The sequence below is a fragment of the Octopus sinensis genome, linkage group LG12 (assembly GCF_006345805.1).
Source record: "Octopus sinensis linkage group LG12, ASM634580v1, whole genome shotgun sequence".
NCBI lineage: Eukaryota > Metazoa > Mollusca > Cephalopoda > Octopoda > Octopodidae > Octopus > Octopus sinensis.
Genome location: NC_043008.1, coordinates 51,688,708 through 51,708,707, shown reverse-complemented (window position 1 = coordinate 51,708,707; position 20,000 = coordinate 51,688,708). Strand labels below are relative to the sequence as shown.

Sequence of the window (20,000 nt, the reverse complement as noted above, 5' to 3'; positions counted from 1 at the left end):
CTGGTAGTGATTCAGCTATAAGAACAAGGTCATCAACGTAGAGGAGCTCCCATGGTAGCTCATCTTAAACTCCTCTGTTATTGTCTGGAGGACTATGATAAACAAGAAGAGGCTGAAGACTGACCCTTGGTGAATCATTACTTGTACCCTGAATTCATCACTATAATTGTTGCAAACCCTCACCTTACTGACAGCATTCCTGTACATGACATGTACAGCTCTCACAAGCCACAGATCTATCCCTAGTTTTTGCGTTGTCCATCAGGTAAGAGACTGGAGACCCTGTCAAAGGCATTCTCCATGTCAACAAAAGCCAAGTACAGAGGTTTATCTTTGGCTAGGTATTTCTCCTGCAGCTGTATTACCAGAAATATAGCATTAATGGTGTTTCTTACTTCTTTTGTGTCCACAAGGGGCTAAACATAGAGGGGACAAACAAGGACTGACAAAGGGATTAAGTCGATTACATTGACCCCAGTGCATAATTGGGACTTAATTTGAACTCAGAACGTAACAGCAGACGAAATACTGCTAAGCATTTCGCCCGGCATGCTAATATTTCTTATTTCTTTATTGCCCACAAGACGCTAAACACAGAGAGGACAAACAAGAACAGACAAAGGGAATAAGTCGATTAGATCGACCCCAGTATGCAACTTGTACTCAATTTATCGACCCCAAAAGGATGAAAGGGAAGTAGACCGCGGCAGAATTTGAACTCAGAACGTAACGGCAGACGAAATACCGCTAAGCATTTCGCCCGGCATGCTAATATTTCTGTCAGCTCACCACCATTAATGGTGTTTCTGTATGGCACAAAACCAAACTGCATCTCATCTAGACAAACTCTCTACCTAACTGGTTGGGCTGTGATCCCCTCTGTGACTTTTGTCACCTGATCCAACAATTTGATACCTCTGTAATTATTTCTAAGGTGTCACCTTTACATTTGTAGCAGTTGACTATGGTGCTGCTACACCAGTCATTGGGTATGACTCCTTCGTGTACCACCTGATTAATTATACAGGTGACTAAATCATAACACACGCTGCCAGATATTTTAAGCATCGCAGTGGTGATTCCTGTTGAATTGGGACTTTCTCTGTCTTCATATCCTTCATGGTTTTCTCTACAACGCTTCTGTCCCTTCAGATTGCTAGTCCCTCTTTCAGATCAAAATCGGTGGAATCTTCTTCTCCCATGAGTTCTCTACATTTGTGAGTAAATATGTATTGTGCATATATTTATGTATTGGTACATATCTGTTGATGGATAGTTGAGCGATTCAACTGATAGTCAGATTAATGGCTTGCTGTTTGGATGCAGGGTTTATAATAATATATAGGTGAATGTGTATGTAAGTTTATGCATATTTTTTGTATGCTTATATAGGTGCATATGTGCATGTATGTACACACACTTATACATATGTATGTATAAAAATATGTTTGTGAATACATGTATACATATATGTGCTTGTGTGTGGGTGTGGTTGTGACTGTGTATATTTCGGTACGTATATGTATGTGAATATCTTTATATCTGCATGCATATATCAAATATATATATATACACACACAGTAATACCTCACTATACGAGGACTCATTTTACGAGACCCTGGGTTTATGAGTTTTATTTTTTAGCTCACTTTTGTGTGGTGAGCTGAAATTTTTCAAGCACAAGATCCAGATGTTGAATGAAATGCAAATGTTTCTACTATCATAACAAATGTTTCTGCATGTTACCAAGAAATTTATAGACAGCAAAAAAAAAAAAAGCTTCTTCTCAGCAAACAACTCTAGACTTGTTTCTTAAAAAGAAATCTACAAGACTGTCTTGTGAATTAGCAATCATGTCTACAAGTGACGGTATGCATGAGTCTATTGAGAGTGAGAGTGATTCAGAAAACGATTATGATAAAAACTATTTTTTATTATAAATGATCTTGACATTCTTTTTTCTTTACATAAAATATTCTTTACATTCTGCTGTTGTTTTATTGCCATTTATTTACGAGTATTATAAATACTTTTTTACCAACAGAGGTAGGAGCTCTCTGGACTTTGCCCAGCCTATTCTTATTCTAGCAGCTACACTCTTGGAGCATCCACATCCACTACTGAGTTGGTCACCTAGGTAATGGAAGCTATCAACTACTTCTAGTTTTCCCACCTGGCATTTCATGGAGTCTATTCCATTTAGCTTAGTTTTGGCAAATACTTTGCAATGTGTACTTCTTAAAATGCCCCTATGCCTCTTGTCAGTTATCACCTGTTAATTCCATTTCCCAGGATAATCCAATAGTACGAGTATACACATGGAACTCCTTTCAGCTTAGGATAAATATAATAAAAGCAACAATAAAACGTGGATAGAAATCCACAGGTTTCATTAATGTCTCACAACATATGTTTCTACTCTGCACACCATCATTAGGTAACAATTTTCCATATTCATATCATTTTACTTAAGTTTGCTCTTAATAATTATAAATTCGAATGTTTTCTTAGTTCCATTGTGGATGCATCCTCAGCCATTGCATTGATAAGTTTCTGCATGCCAGATTAACTGACCTTAAGGACACTGCTTTACACCAATCAAATAGCTTCATTCCATTGGTGGATGTGACTTACGACTAACCACAGAGAGACAAAAAACAAAAAAAAAGAAATAAGTAAAAGAGCCAGACCTCCTAATCAACTGATGGGTGTTCCATATGAAGAAAAAAACTTTAGGTCATTTCAACATTTTCCATTCAAAAATAATGAAAAGGACAGAAAGGATAATAGTCATGCAAATTAAGTGCAAAGTCTTCTAGTACATTTCCTGGTTATATTTATCTAGTCTTCTTTAGACTAAAATGGAGATAATGATGATCCATCGGCTGTTATAACATCTTTGTTTTCCTCTTTTCCTCTAGACCAAGGGAAAGTAAATCTTTCAATGACATCTTCTGACGCTTGCTTAAATATCATAGTTTTTTATGTTCTGCAATGCCCTGTTGAGCTAGATTATATATATATTTTAATTATTACTTGCTGGATTTCCACCTACTAATCTCTTAAAGAGATGTGCTGTTCATTTTTAGGAATGTACCCTCCCTATTTACTAACTAATACTTTCTGGTTTAGCTGAACTTTATATATATGTGTGTGTGTATATATATATATATATATATATATATATATATATATATATGCTGGTGACAAAGGGCTTCTTGCACAGAGTAAAAGGTAGACTGTATGATGCATGTGTACAAACAGCCATGCTACATGACAGTGAAACATGGGCTGTGACTGCTGAGGACATGCGTAAGCTTGCAAGGAATGAAGTCAGTATGCTCCAATGGATTTGTAAAGTCAGAGTGCATACTTGACAGAGTATAAGTACCTTGAGAGAAAAGTTGGACCTAAGAAGCATCAGATGTGGTGTGCAAGAGAAACGATTGTGCTGGTATGGTCATGTGGTGAAAATGGATATGAGGATAGCTGTGTGAAAATGTGCCACGCACTAGCAGTGGAGGGAATCTGTGGAAGAGGTAGACCCGGGAAAACCTGGGATGAGGTGGTAAAGCATGATTTTTTTAACATTAGGCTTCACTGAGGCAATGACTAGTGACTGGGACCTTTGGAAATATGCTGTGCTTGAGAAAACCCAGCAAGCCAAGTGAGACCATAACCTCATGGCCTATGCCATTGGTGTAACCAGCCCACTTATGAGTACCTTTCTTTCATTGGACACTAAACTCTGCTTGCGAAGACTTGTTGAAGCAAGTGAAATCGAAATCGAAATCGAATTCGATGAGTGGCATCCATGCTTGTGGAGCACTAAGGGCACCATCAGAGTATGATCGTTGCCAGAGCAGCAAACTGGCTTCCGTGCCGGTGACATGTAAACAGCACCATTTGAGTGTGATCATCACCAGCATTGCCTTACTGCCACTTGTGCTGGTGGCATGGGGAAAATATTCGAGCAAGGTCGTTGCCAGTGCCGCTGGACTGGCTCCTGTGCGGGTGGCACATAAAGAACACCATTTGAGTGTGGCCATTGACAGTACTGCCTAACTGGCCCTCATGCTGGTGGTATGTAAAAGCACCCACTACACTCTCGGAGTGGTTAGCATTAGGAAGGGCATCCAGCTGTAGAAACTCTGCCAGATCAGATTGGAGCCTGGTGCAGCCATCTGGCTCGCCAGTCCTCAGTCAAATCGTCCAACCCATGCTAGCATGGATAGCGAACATTAAACGATGATGATGATGATATATATGGAGAAAGAGAGGGAGGGAGGGAGAGAGAGAGAGAGAAAGAGAGAGAGAGAGAGAGAGAGAGAGAGAGAAGAGAGAGAGAGAGAGAGAGAGAAAGAAAGAGAGAGAGAAGAGAGAGAGAGAGAGAGAGAGAGAGAGAGAGAGAGAGAGAGAGAGAAAGTGTATATAAGGGTTAAGTTATCCTGGCAGATACCTTATTACCTCTGAAATTGGTTTAGATGCTTTCTATCCACAATGTTCCATTATATAGTACTCAAGCTTAGAAAGAGATACTGAAACTGGTAACTTCACTGATTGAGTAATTCCATATTCCTATTCAGAACTGTACATATTTCGGAGAGTATTTAATAACATTGATGATGAAGAGGTGAGTGGATATTCTATTCATGTCCGAAACTTCTTTATTTAAAAGTTTTCTACGGCATATATCTGATCTACATATATTTCGACTGCAGTGACTGCACATTGCTTTGTATGCAAATTTGCAATTTCACTAAGGGCCTGTCACTCATGACGTTTTCCAAGTGAACTGATTCAGATAAGCATCTTGCGTTGGTATTCAGTTGAAGATAATAGTGTTATCAACACACACACACACACACACACACATATATATAGCAAATAAGAAAATGGAGAGGATAAACAATCGACATACATCAGCCAGTAAGCATTCATTATATCTATCTATTAATTGATTACAAACATATGTGTAAGTGATCCAAGTAACCAAATAAAATAAGCCAATAAATACATAAACAGATATATATATATATACATATATATATCATCATCATCATCATCATCGTTTAACATCCGTTTTCCGTGCTAGCACAGGTTGGACAGTTTGACCGGGGTCTGGGAAGCCAGGTGGCTGCACCAGGCTCCAGTCTGATCTGGCAGTGTTTCTACAGTTGGATGCCCTTCCTAACGCCAACCACTCCGTGAGTGTAGTGGGTGCTTTGTGGAAGCAAGGTTCAGAATCAAAGGGCCTAAGAGTAAATGTAGCAAAGACCAAAGTTATAGTAAGCAGAAAGGTGAACTCATCACACACACCCTTGGGCAGGTGGCCCTACTCGATCTGTAGGAAAGGTGTAGGTAGAAAATCCATAAGATGTACCCAGTGTAAGCTATGGACGCATAAGAGGTGCAGCATCATCAAGGGAAAATTAACTGATAAGATAGCTTTCATGTGCGGCAGATGCACAGGGGCAATAGACACCACAGATGCTCAGAAAACAGATTCCATCACACTCCAGTGGGAGAAACTAGAAGTAGTTGATAGTCTCCGCTACCTAGGTGACCAAGTTAGTAGTGGAGGTGGATGCTCAGAGAGTGTCACCACTAGAATACGAATAGCCTGGGTAAAGTTTAGAAAGCTCCTTCCCCTACTGGTGACAAAGGGTCTCTCGCTCAGAGTGAAAGGTAGATTGTATGATGCATATGTGCAAACCGCCATGCTTCACGGTAGTGAAACATGGCGGTTTGCAGTAAACTTTGCTTCATGGTAGTGAAACATGGGCTGTGACTGCAGAAGGCATACGTAGACTTGAAAGAAATGAAGCTAACATGATCCGCTGGATGTGTAATGTCAGTGTGCACACACGACAGAATGTAAGCACCCTGAGAGAAATGCTGGACATAAGAAGCATCAGATGTGGCATGCAAGAGAGACGCTTGCAATGGTATGGTCATGTACTGCGGATGGATGAGGAGAGATGTGTGAAGAAGTGCCACCCCCAAACAGTTGAAGGAATCTGGGGTAGAGGTAGACCCAGGAAGACTTGGGATGATGTAGTCAAGCATGACCTCTGAGCATTGGGCCTCACAGAGGCAATGACAAAGGACCATGATCTCTGTAGATATGCAGTGACTGCAAAGACCCAAGCTGCTTCCTGCACCAGTTTCGTATAGCCCCAGCCCATTCAAAGTACCTTGGATTGCAGAACGTCCTGCTGTGCCTACCTTGGATCGTAGAGTGACCTGCTTTGCTTGAGGAGACCTATTGAGTCAAGTACATCAACATCAATATCAATATCAAAATAAATATCAAATGGAAATTGTAGTTATGAAATCTGTGCCGGTAGCACGTAAAAAGCACCATCCGAATGTGGCCGATGCCAGCGCTGTTTTGACTGGCTTCTGTGCTGGTGGCACATAATAAGCACCAACCGATCATGGCCACTGCCAGCACCCCCCTGGCACCAGTGCCGGTTGCCTGTAAAAAGCACCCTATATACGCAGACCTCCGTGCACGCACATATCCACACTTACACATACATTCCCCCTTTACCATTCTCCTGTCTTTGAAAACATCTTTCTTCACCCTTTTCCTTCCGGTCTTTCAAAATGTGACCTTGTGTGTACCGTTGGCAATTTTTTTCCCTCTGTCTTCCTTTCTCTGGATCTTTCCTTCTCCTACATTTCTGACGAAGAGCTCCGCTTGAAACGTTAAACCCTCCTTCTTTCCTTCTTTCCTGAGTGTCCAATAATACTATATTTGTTCCACATCCTCGCATTGTTGTGTTTTTTGTGCTTTCTTGTTTGGATTAACTTTATATATATAAATATAAATAAATGAATAATAATAGATGAGTGTACAAATACTAAACTCTTACAGCCATTTCTACCATGAGGCTGCCAAATCTCCCAAGTTATCCTCATCACGTCAGTGATATACAGGGATGAACAAACATTGGACAGGGATTGGACAATAGTTGAGCCCCAAGGCTTCTTCAGAGAGTCCACATGTTAGAAAACTGACATGTGGGAAAGTAAATTAAGATAATAGAGTGAGATGAAATAAAAATAATGGAATAGAAAGGAATGGTAAGAACTTCATTTTAAGGTGCTATTATAATTCTTGGTATTACATCTTATGGTAAATAAATAAAGTCACTCTCAGGAGAAATTTCCACAGGCTGCAGTTTACATCATGTTTACATTATACTGGGGGAAATAGCAAGGGTAATATGTTGTGTGGTGAGTTTAATGGTATGGTCCATGTCACAGGGGTCAGAAGTTACAGGCTAACTGCTATTTAATAGATATAGCATTATTAAAGGAGTTGGCAGAAATAACTGAAATTGAATCTGTTAGGGGAGATTTAATACATAAGTATATCAATGCAAAAAAGTTAGGTAAAACCTTAGTGCAATGTTACTATTTGTTGCTTATTGACAGAAACCTAATCCTAATACCCCTAAGTGTAGTAGGGTGAAGTCAAACTCAACCCTACAACTTAATTGGTCAATTCTTGCAGATAATTAGACCCAGATAAGTGAGGAAAACTGCTCTTAGCTATTCAGACATGTACTTGATATCAAAAATACTGTCTATAATATTTATAAAATGCAGATTCCAGGATAGGTGAATAGAATATAAGTGAGTAACAAAGAGGTAAGGTGTCAATCCATTACAGCCATTTCCATTGATTCCTTTAATTGTTTAATGAAAGCATTACATCATTAAAAAGAAACCGTTTTGTCAGATGTATTCATGAACTTCAAACATAAAGGACAATTCAACTGATTTAACAAAATATTTGCATTGATTCTGCTACAACTGAATAGTAGCAGAATCAATGTAAATATTTATATTCTGTGGATTTGTAACTATGTTAAATCAGTTGAATTCATGTTCGAAGATCATGAATTCATCTCTCTCTCTCAATATATATGTATATATATATATATATATATATATATATATATATACATACATGTAGTGAAAAAGATTTCAGTAAATGTAAGGAGAAAAGGAAGTTGATAATTTGGATGTCTCTTAGGAAAGATGTGTAATAACAAAATAACTTTAGTAGTTTAAATGATCTGAAAGAAAAAGAAGTAAAGATAGATATAGAAATTGAAATCTATTTCAAGTTTTTATAATATCTATTTATTTATTTTTGGTGGAAAGAGCTTTATGATCTTTCAAAGCCACTAAAACTAGTGGAAGAAAGGGAAAAATATTTATTGTTAGACCAGATACCTTGACCAAACTCCTACCAGCAGAGTGGACTATGCTAGAGGTACTCAAAGACCAAGTGGTGATATTTATTTGCAATAAAGTGGATTATTATTAAAGATACCAAGGGACTAGAGGGTCATGTTTGCTTGTAATAGAGTGAACTCTGCTAAAGGTACCCCAAAATCATTAAAATGAGAGAAAGGTTTACTCAGAAACAAAAGTGCTCTCTCTGGTGGGTTTAAACTCAGTTTCTTTCTATGAAATTTTGTCCAAGATTAGTCCTCATCAGGTTAGAATAAAGAAATATTTGTACAGGGTACTGCAAAATGAGATTGTACACAAAACCATATACTTGTAAAATAAGCTTCTCAATCACATAGCCATACTTGCCTTCAGACTAAATACTTTAAATAAACTCAAATCTTTATAATCCTTATATGTGTAATCAAGTCCTTAATTCATTATCAGAGTTTATAATTAGTTTACAGTATTTCATTATGACATAGAAATAAAGCAGAGCTGTCATTGGCAAGTGAATATGACCTGGTAACATGTAACATACTTTTGCCATTTGTTTCAGATTTTTATGTATGCACAGGTAAACATAGACACCCTGTGAAACCTCCTGTCCTTAATATAGTGTAGCAACATGAATGTGACAGCTAGAGAGAAAGAAGGTAGCACCAATGCTACGCTCCACTGAACTCAGCTGGAAAAAAGTACCAGTTATAAACTCGTACCTATTTTCATCTGAATAGTCTGGAGTGACATGAAATGAAGCATAAAATGATATAATGCATTGTCCAATCGAGGAATTGAACCTATAAACTTATGATTATTAACCCAACATCCTGCTTATTATTAGGTCATGTGATTTTACAATGAAGAAATCATATAATATTGATTTGTTATAATAAAATTAAACTGATTTTAGTTCAATAAATTTAAAAGGAAGTTTTTTTAAAGTAATTGTGATTTGGAGCAAGGTTTGTAATTTTAGAAACAAAACTATATATATATACTAGTATATGTGTAGTTATATTATATATGCTTATGAGAGAGATAGTGAGTTTACAAATGTATGAATTAACACTTTTTTAGTTCTTTCAAATAATTTCTTCCCATAACCTAATAATAATTTATGCAAATTTTCTTTAAATTTTTTGTTTTCCTTCTATCTTACTTGCCATAAGTTTTCTTCCCTCTTCCCTTCTTGCCTTTCTTTAAATTCACTTTTTTATATTTACAATTTGCCCCTTCCTCTCCCCACTCTCTCTCCCTTTTTCTTTTACTTTGTTTTATCTTTCCTTTCTTTCCCCCTTCCTATCTTTCTATACATCTCCTTCTCTCACAATATCTAGTTTGTTCCAATAACCCCATTTTAAATTCCTAGCGTCCACTGTTTGTATGTAAATATTTTGTGAATGAACAATAATCTGTATGTGTTTAAATAAGTGTGTGTATGTGTATACAATTATGTGTTTGGGTCAATCAATGTTTTGGGATGTGTATGCTCTTGTGTATGTATATAATTGTTTGTTTATGTGTATAAGTACGTGATTGTAAACATATATTTTAGCGTAAGTATGATTCTATGTCGTTGCTGCAAGAACAAGTAAGAATATATGTGTAGAGATACACATGCATATGTTTGCAAGTATATCCCAGCATAAGTATGTATTTATTTGAATATATATGTATGTCTGTTTGCCTGTATCTATATTCTTTTACTTGTTTCAATCATTTATATATGGCCATTCTGGACCTCAGGACTTGTTCTTTGTAAGCCTAGTACTTATTTTATTGGTCTCTTTTGCTGAACCACTCGGTGATGGGGACATAAACACACCAGCATCAGTTGTCAAGCGATGCTAGAGGGACAAACAGAGACACAAACAACAAATACATACATACATACATATATATATATGATGCGCTTCTTTCAGTTTCCATCTACCAAATCCACTCACAAGGCTTTGGTTGGCTTGAAGCTATAGTAGAAGACATTCACCCAAGGTGCCATGCAGTGGGACTGAACCCAGAAATATGTGGTTGAGAAGCAAGCTTCTTACCAGTCAGCCACTCCTGTGCCTTTGTATGTATTTATGTATATGTTTATATATAAAAAGTTTATAAAACATATATGAATATAGATATGTATGTATGCATATATATATATATATATATTTGTATATATTTGTATATATGTATATGTATTTGTATATACATGTACCCACTGACTGGCCCCCATGCCAGTGGCACGTAAGAAGCACTATCTGAATCTGATCGATGCCAGAGCTGCCTGGCTGGCTCCTGTGCTGGTGGCACATAAAAAGCACCTACTACACTCTGGGGGTGGCTGGCATTAAGAAGTGCATCCAGCTGTAGAAACATTGCCAGATCAGATTGGAGCCTGGTGTATGTGTCTGTATTTTAATGCATGTGTATGTGTTTGTATACATTTGTTTTTGTAAGTATATAGTGTTTATATATACATGTCACATATTTGAGTGGGTGAATGCATGTGTGCATATGAATATAAATGCGTTATAATTTATAAAACTTTCTATTTCTGTTAACATGTCTGTTTGTCGAGTTTGTTATAACCTTCCTGACAAGACTGATGCATTGCTGACCATAATTTATCCTGTCAGACAGTTTTGGAGTGCATCCATCGAAACATATGTAGAAGACTTCAAGATATAATTGGATTAACACCATCCTGAGCGTTCGTCACCTTATTCAATTTTCCTATTTTCTGCTAAATATGACTTACTATCCTGAAATTAATCCTGGATTTTTCCTATAAATTGTAAACTCTCTCTGTATATATCCTGTTAGAGAATGTTCTGTGATCCTTCAGTGTCACCAGAAATTATGCAAAGAAGTTGTCTTTAAACAGGAAGACCAAGCTCAAATGATTACCACACAGTGAATTCTGCAAAATTTCTCCAAGAGCCAGGTGATAGCATTAAACCATTTTCTACCATATTTCTGTTGAAATACATTGCTTTTGTCTATTACTTTTGAAAATAATAAAGAATTTAGTAAAATAACTGTGTCGTTATTAAGCTGTTATTTGGAACATAAATTGACATGAAAGTTTGATGTAAGGTTTCCATTTGGATTATTTTAAAACAGGAAGCTTGTATTATTCAACCAGGTGCAATTTCAGGTAGTTTAGTATGAAAAAGATTAAACCAAGAACAGGAACAGAAATAGACTCTACAAAATCTTTATATATGAAATTCCACTCCATAGTCTTTGGTTGACGTGAGACTATTGTACAAGACAATAATCCAAGGTGTCATACAATAGAAACTGACCTGGAAACAAACTGCTTGATCGTACACAGCCATACTCAGTGATTTCATAAATAAATAATAAATATAACAAAAAGAACTTACTTGCAAAATGAAGACAGACGAAGACTAAAATACACCAACAGAAATTAAGTAACATGGTGGTAGATGGAATGAAGTGGATCTTCTTGACAAATACTAATTTTCCTTTTTGTTTTTGTTTATTAAGATCTTTTGTAAATGAAGTTGATTGGAATTTCTATATGAAATGTTCTTAGAGATGAGTGTCATTGATTTCTGTACTTTCGTCTGTTTAACTGTATTTACAAACTGTAAAGGAGACAAAAATAAGGAATAGTCTTTCATCAGTTAAAATAATACATAATGTTTTGCAATTCTTAGTATTTTGAATGATTGTGTGTTTAAGGGGGGGAGGGTGGCACAAAATTACAAGTTCAAAGGAGGTAGAAGGATTTTGAAGAAATGCATCCCAGCTATTGCAATATATTTGGCAGTTATTACAGATGTTTTAAAATCTGAATAATTGATGCATATACACATAAGATGTGGGTCTGAGACCCAAAGGCAGCCATCAAACTTTTTTATTCAAGGGGTCTGTTAACCCAATACTTACATGCTATTATCTATAGCTTTCATCTGCTTTAAGTTTCACCATTCCAAAAAGAAAGTATGTATGTACATATATATATATATATATATATATATATATATATATAAATTTATATATAGAGGGCATTATACATCCATGCCAGATGGCATTATACATACATGCCACACGCTAAGAGGGACATTTAGTCATTTCTACCAAAAATATTACTAATCCCACCGAATGCAATTTTTCAAAGTAAGACATTTAAAAAATATAGACCTGTATCACAGTGATTTCATACTTACGTATTCATCAGCAGGCCTGGATGTATCATACATAAACGACCCTGCCTCGCTTAAGCCGATCAGCTAACTGATCAACATCAACGAAGCACATGGGTGAGTTTACATATATTACATCCTGTAAATGTCGGACTTTTACGAATTGCATTTCGGGAAAGGAAAAGTTTTTTCGGAATAAAAATTTAGCAATTAAGGACAACTACTTAATAAGGAAAACTTAACAAGAAATTGTCAGGTAGATAGCGTGAAAACCTCATAAGAGAAAAAAAAATTTCTTGTTAAGTTTTCCTTATTAAGTAGTTGTCCTTAATTGCTAAATTTTTATTCCGAAAAAACTTTTCCTTTCCCGAAATGCAATTCGTAAAAGTCCGACATTTACAGGATGTAATATATGTAAAATCACCCATGTGCTTCGTTGATGTTGATCAGTTAGCTGATCGGCTTAAGCGAGGCAGGGTCGTTTATGTATGATACATCCAGGCCTGCTGATGAATACGTAAGTATGAAATCACTGTGATACAGGTCTATATTTTTTAAATGTCTTACTTTGAAAAATTGCATTCGGTGGGATTAGTAATATTTTTGGTAGAAATGACTAAATGTCCCTCTTAGCGTGTGGCATGTATGTATAATGCCATCTGGCATGGATGTATAATGCCCTCTATATATAAATTAATATGTTCAATAAGAAATAATTATTTTCGAAATTTTTTCTCTTATGAGGTTTTCACGCTATCTACCTGACAATTTCTTGTTAAGTTTTCCTTATTAAGTAGTTGTCCTTAATTGCTATATATATATATATATATATATACTTCCTCCCACCCAACTCTTCTCTCTTGCTCCGACTCCTACATCTCTTTACTCCTACTTCTCTTCACTCCTACTTCTCTTTCCCTCTTCTCTCTTACTCTCTTTCTCTCTTTCTCTTTCTTTCTTCTCTCCTCCTCTCTTTCCTCACATACCCACCTTCTCCTCCCCCATAAGCCCACCCCTACACATTCCTACTCCACCTTCCCTATCCTTCCCATCCCTCCATCCTATCCCACACACCCTCTCCCACATACCCGACCTCTACCCCCACCCCTGCCTACCCACAAACCCCAACTCTACCCCAACCCTCAGCCGAACCCACACCCCTCCCGTGCTTTCACCACTCTCGCCTCTCCCACCTCCCAACAACATCACACCACACCACACTACACCATACAACATTACACATCACATCACAACACGCCACCCACACACCCATCCCCACATTTTCACACCTACACGTACATACACGCACACGTCCAGACCACCAGCCTTCTTTCACACGCACATACATACTCTCTTATACACACACGCACCTTTGTGCTGGGGGGGGTCATCTTTACTTTGTTATCTCCCCTACTTCTTCCCTCTCATGTGTGACCCTTCTGTCCGAAGTCAGTCGCCAAGATAGATCATTAGCCACTACACACATTTTTTTCTCTCCTTGTTTTTCTGTGTTCCTTTCTGTAGAAGAGCGTAGGCTCGAAACATGAAAGACTTTTTCTATTCCTGAGCGTTATACTAATACATCTGTTTGTTTTGTACACCACTTGTCTTCGTCTTTTGTTTTTTTCATAAATTCTCCCTATATATATATATATATATATAAGAAAAAGGGACAGGCAACAGGTTGCTTGACCGCATACCGAAAAAATAGAAATAGCAGTCAAGAATGCTTATTTCTATCAAAGTGGGACTCCGGGCGCGACAAACCCTGTAATTCACATATGCAAAACAGAAGGAATAGATATCGAAAACGAAGTCTGGTGGTTATCTGTGAACATCATGTTTCTGGATTATAAACATATTGAATATATATTTCATATATATTTTTGATATATATTTCATATACATTGCATATATATTTCACATCCTTCTTCAGCACAGCTTTCCATTGAAATAGATTTATCATAGATTTATCAAATGCTACGTACCTCAAACCTTCTGACCATGCGACATCAAAATATTTGAAGAAAGCGAGCAAAGGCTAAACCTACATAGACGTTTGAATTCGTAAATCTTCCCTCCAAAATTTTGCCATGCGCACTACAAAAATAGTTCCATAGGAGTAGGAACTATTGGGTTGTCGTAAGGGAGTGAAAAATCCAATTAGTAATATAATAATAAGGGTAAATAATTTCTATAAAGGTTTTTAAAAAAACCACAATTATTTACTGGTAGAATTCGGTATGTAAATATAGCCGATTACCGGCAGGAACTTCTGTAAAGTTCAGTATATATATTGTATATAAGAAAAAGGGACAGGCAACAGGTTGCTTGACCGCATACCGAAAAAATAGAAATAGCAGTCAAGAATGCTTATTTCTATCAAAGTGGGACTCCGGGCGCGACAAACCCTGTAATTCACATATGCAAAACAGAAGGAATAGACATACATGCACCATAGTCATGGCAGATACTGGTGTCACACAAATAGCACCCATGCCTGTGGCATGTAAAACCACTCATTATACTCTGGCTGTGGTTGGCATTAGGAAGGGCATTCAGTCATAGAAACCATGCCAAATGAGACTGGAATCTAGTACAGCCCTTCAGCTTACCAAGTTTAGTCAAACCATCCAACCCATACCAGCATAGACGATAGACATGACATGATAATGATGGTGATATATATATGTATATATGTATATATATATGTATATATGTATATATATTTATATATATATATATATATATATATATATATATATATATAAATATATATATATATATAAATATATATTATTAAAATCACAATAAGGGTGAAAAAAATTGAATATTAATTAATAACATCAATTTAAAACACCAAGTGGCCTAGTGTAAAGTGGCCTATTACTTGTATATATATATACAAATTGAGATAGGGGTTGTAAGTGCAACCCTCCATGGGATAACATATATCCAATATACTGCTAGTAAAGCACCCAACAAAGTTAATACATAAATGTTAAGAATTGCGATGCAATTAATTCATTTACTGTATTATATGGGCAAAGGTAAAATGTTTTACCACAAATTAATAATACAAAATAAGAAAATGGAGAAATACACCTTAATCAATAATCGACTACCAGATAATACCCAATCACATAATTTATTAAACCACTACAATAAATTATGTGATTGGGTATTATCTGGTAGTTGATCATTGATTAAGATGTGTTTCTCCATTTTCTTATTTTGTATATATATATATATATATATATATATATATACATAAAACCAAAGTCTTAGTTTAGAGTTAACCTAGCAAAAACCAAAGACTTAGTAAGTAGGAAAGCAAGCAAACTGCACATAGCCCCAGTAGATGGCCCTGCTCAATCTGTAAGGAAGGTGTAAGCAAAAATTCCATAAGATGTACTCGGTGCAAGTTATGGACACATAAGAGGCGAGAAGAAGGTTAACTGGGAAAATAGGTTTTGTTTGTGGAAGGTGCACGGGTACAATAGACACTAAATATAGCCAGAAAATAGCTTCCATCAAATGCCAGTGTGGATAAGCTAGAGGTAGTCAATAGCTTCCGTTATCTAGGTGACCAAATCAGTGGTAGAGATGAATGCCCTAAGAGTGTAGCAGCGAGAATAAGAATGTGTTGGGCAAAGTTCAGAGAGCTCCTACCTCTGTTGGCAACAAAGGCTCTCTCCCTCAGAGTGAAAGGCAGACTGTATGATGCCTGTGTGTGAATAGCTGTGTCACGTGGCAGTGAAAGAAGGGCTGTGACCACTGAGGACATGAATAGGCTTGAAGGAAACGAGGCTAGTATGCTTTGTGAGATGTACAGTATCAGTGTGCATGTACAATAGACTGTAAGCACCTTGAGAGAAAAGTTGGGTATAAGAGGCATTAGATGTGGTGAGCAAGAGAGCCGACTGTGCTAGTATGGTCATGTGATACATATAGATGAGGACAGCTGTGTAAAGAAGCGCCGATCTCTAACTATGGAGGGGACTTGTGGAAGTGGTAGACCCAAGTAGATATGGGACAAAGGGGTGAAGCATGATCTTCAAACGTTGGGCCTCACAGAGTCAATGACTAGTGACCAAGATCTCTAGCAAACCCATCAAGCTAAGTGGCTGATGCCAGCTCACATAATTAGCACCAATGCCAATGGCTTGTAAAAAGCACCTTTCAAGCACTGGGCTTCATGGAGGCATCTGGGACCCACGGTGGTGGCATATAAAAAGCACCTGTTGAGTTTTGGGCCTCATGGGGGCAATGTGGCTGATACCAGTGTTGTGCAGCACATAAAAAACACCTTTTGAGCATTGGGCCTTGCAGAGGCAATGACAAATAACTGAAACCTTTGGCAATATACTGTGCTTGAAAAGAAAACACATCAAACCAAGTGAAATCCTACTTGTGGGGGATACTGCTGTCATACAACTGGCACTCGTGCTGGTGGCACATAAAAGCACCCATTACACTCTCAGAGTGGTTTGTCATAGGAAGGGCAGGTATTCATCCATAGAAACCATGCCAAATCAAACCGGTGTCTGGTGTAGCCCTGGTCAAACTGTTCAACCCATGCCAGCATGGACAACAGACATTAAGTGATGATGATGATGATGATGAAGATAATGGACATACTGAATAAATGTGTGTGTGTGTGTGTATATATATATATATATATACATAAATATATAGTAGTGTTTTATTATGTCATGTTATATATAAAAACAGTTTAAAATTAAACTGAAGAATCATTCATTACCTTTTAGTCAAGTACATGATTATTAAACTTTTACAAGGCAAAAGTACACAGAATCTTTGAATTTTCAGTCAATTGCCTTCATCAGACTGTGCTTTATTTTTGTTTGGTTTGACTTTACAGTCTTTGGCATGTTTTTAGTGGGTGGGGGTAGGCAGAGCTGCAGGAAGTGATAATTAGGTGTGGTATAGATAGGGTGGTGAAGTGTTTATCGAGGGAGGGGATAGAGTAGGACAGGAGGAAAGTATATTTATGTAGGATGTGAGTTGATAGAAAGCTGTTGTGAGGGAAATTTGTTTGGTTTGATGCGGGAATTGTGTTATTGTTTAGGATTCAGTCAAGCATGACAGTAACTGCGCATACACATGTGTGAAGTGCGGCGCATACTCTTTTACTCTCTTTTACTCTTTTACTTGTTTCAGTCATTTGACTGCGGCCATGCTGGAGCACCGCCTTCAGTCGAGCAAATCGACCCCGGGACTTATTCTTTGTAAGCCCAGTACTTATTCTATCGGTCTCTTTTGCCGAACCGCTAAGAGACAGGGACACAAACACACCAGCATCGGTTGTCAAGCAATGCTAGGGGGACAGACACACACACACACACACACATATATATATATATATATATATATATATATATATATACATATATACGACAGGCTTCTTTCAGTTTCCGTCTACCAAATCCACTCACAAGGCATTGGTCGGCCCGGGGCTATAGCAGAAGACACTTGCCCAAGATGCCACGCAGTGGGACTGAACCCGGACACATGTGGTTGGTTAGCAATTGTATAGAAAGCTGGATTTGTTTTGCTTTAGGGCTCACAAAACCATATTTGTAGATGAATCAATTGGTCAGCTAGCATGTGGCAGACTGAGGTTGAATCGGTGTTGGTGTTATTAGATTTCTGTTAAGAAATAATAAACTGTGTGTTTTGAGAAGTTTAGGATTGAAGACCCATCTTATTCCAAATAGATTTCTAGTCTGTTTCTAGTGTCACTATTTGCATTTATATTATAATATTGTAGGTAAATATATACATATAATGCATGAAATTACCTATGAAACCAGATGAAGGCATAAGTCTGATGCATTTTCTTTAGATACACAAATTTATAAGGAGATATACATGTACATTAACAATATATAAGTAACATATAAATTTAGTAATACATATCCATATGATCAAATATATGTACATATATCTCTGACCCTGTGACTATAAATATATTCATATTACACTTGTATACATCATCAGGGCAGACAAGCAAATAGTTTTTACACTATTGGAATATTGTCATAAACTGGCGATTCAATGTGCCTCTAATTCAGTTCAGGTACCTGACATTGATAAACCACAAAAATGGTGAAGCATCAATGTCCATCCCTCCTGAATGGGATTTGGAGTGAGTTGTCTTCTCTGCCTATGATTTTCAGGTGTTTTAACAGTTGGTACTCTGAGAGAGTCATCCACACTGTGCTAAATTGCTGCCTAAAGGTGTGTGTGTAATAGTAAGAGGAGAAAATATGGGCATAGTTTGGTGCTCCTTTATTCCATTTGTTACATATGATTCAGTATTCAGTAATACATGATGTCACACTACAAATGCAACCAATAGAAGCAGCTTAGAGAGCAAGCATGCGGCAAATGTATCATCAGAAAATCGACAAAGAAATACAAGTTGGAGACAAGCAGCAACCAAAATTTATACACACTGGAGGCATATCCCAGAGGAGGAGGGGATGAAGGAAAAGGTAAGTAGGTAAGCCAACTAAGATAATCACAGGTGGACTGGTGTTAGAAGGGGTGGAGTTACTCACTGGATAAGAAAGGGAGTTTGATCAATTCTAATTGACCATATTAGGGAGGTAGCAGCTGGCGAAATAAATTAGTACATGTGTGTGTGGGGGGGGGGCGTGTACATACACATACAATGGGCTTCTTTCAGTTTCTGTCTATCAAATCCACTCACAATACTCTGGTCAGCCTAGGGCTATAGTAGAAGATATTTGCCCAAGGTGCTGTGCAGTGGAACTGAACCTGAAATCTTCTCAATGATGCAAACTTCTCAATATGACAGCTATACCTGCATCTATATCATCATCATTACCCTCTTAATTATAACATCTATTATTTTCATGCTTGCATGGTTTTATAACAGAATGTGTTGAGGTTTTCTATGGCCTGATGCCCTTCCTGTCACCAACCCTCACCTGATTCCAAGCAAGGTCATATTTCTTCCTGGTCTGACATATTTTCACAGTAGACTGGAAATGGAGGATTTATGACTAACTATGCTATGATGTCAAGACAAGGAGACACAAACAAACACACACACACACACCACACACACATACACACACACATACCTACATACATACACACACACATACATACATACAACTTACTTGCATACATACATGCATACATACATGCATCAATCCATCCATCCATCCATCCATCCATCCATCCATTCATCCATCCACCCATACATACATACATGCATCCATCCATCCATGCATCCATCCATCCATCCATCCATGCATCCATCCATGCATCCATCCATCCATACATACATACATACATACATACATACATACATACACACATACATACATACATTTATTGGTAATAATAAAGTTAGAAGAAATAAAGGACCTCTTCCTTAGTTTATTTATATAAAGGTACAGAAAATCTTCAAATATTTCCAAGGAAATGAAATGGAATGAATTAAAATAAAATAAAATAAAATACAATATTTATGTTATAATGTTTCAGAAATTCCATCAAACATTTGAGAATGGTTGT

General features: G+C 37.2%; 1 protein-coding gene and 1 long non-coding RNA gene across 2 annotated transcripts in view; both read right to left on the bottom strand.

The window, feature by feature from the left end:
* LOC118765632 overlaps window positions 1-4,792 on the bottom strand; it is an 8,975-nt gene extending 4,183 nt beyond the window's left edge. The window contains exon 1 of the long non-coding RNA XR_005001498.1: window positions 4,782-4,792. This is a non-coding gene — a long non-coding RNA (uncharacterized LOC118765632). The remainder of the gene's footprint in view (window positions 1-4,781) is intronic.
* Window positions 1-20,000, bottom strand: part of LOC115217841 — a 153,567-nt gene that overhangs the window by 122,575 nt on the left and 10,992 nt on the right. The window contains exon 2 of the mRNA XM_036507773.1: window positions 11,640-11,864. Within this exon, the coding sequence (XP_036363666.1) occupies window positions 11,640-11,694 (55 nt within the window). The 5' untranslated portion in view covers window positions 11,695-11,864. The remainder of the gene's footprint in view (window positions 1-11,639; window positions 11,865-20,000) is intronic.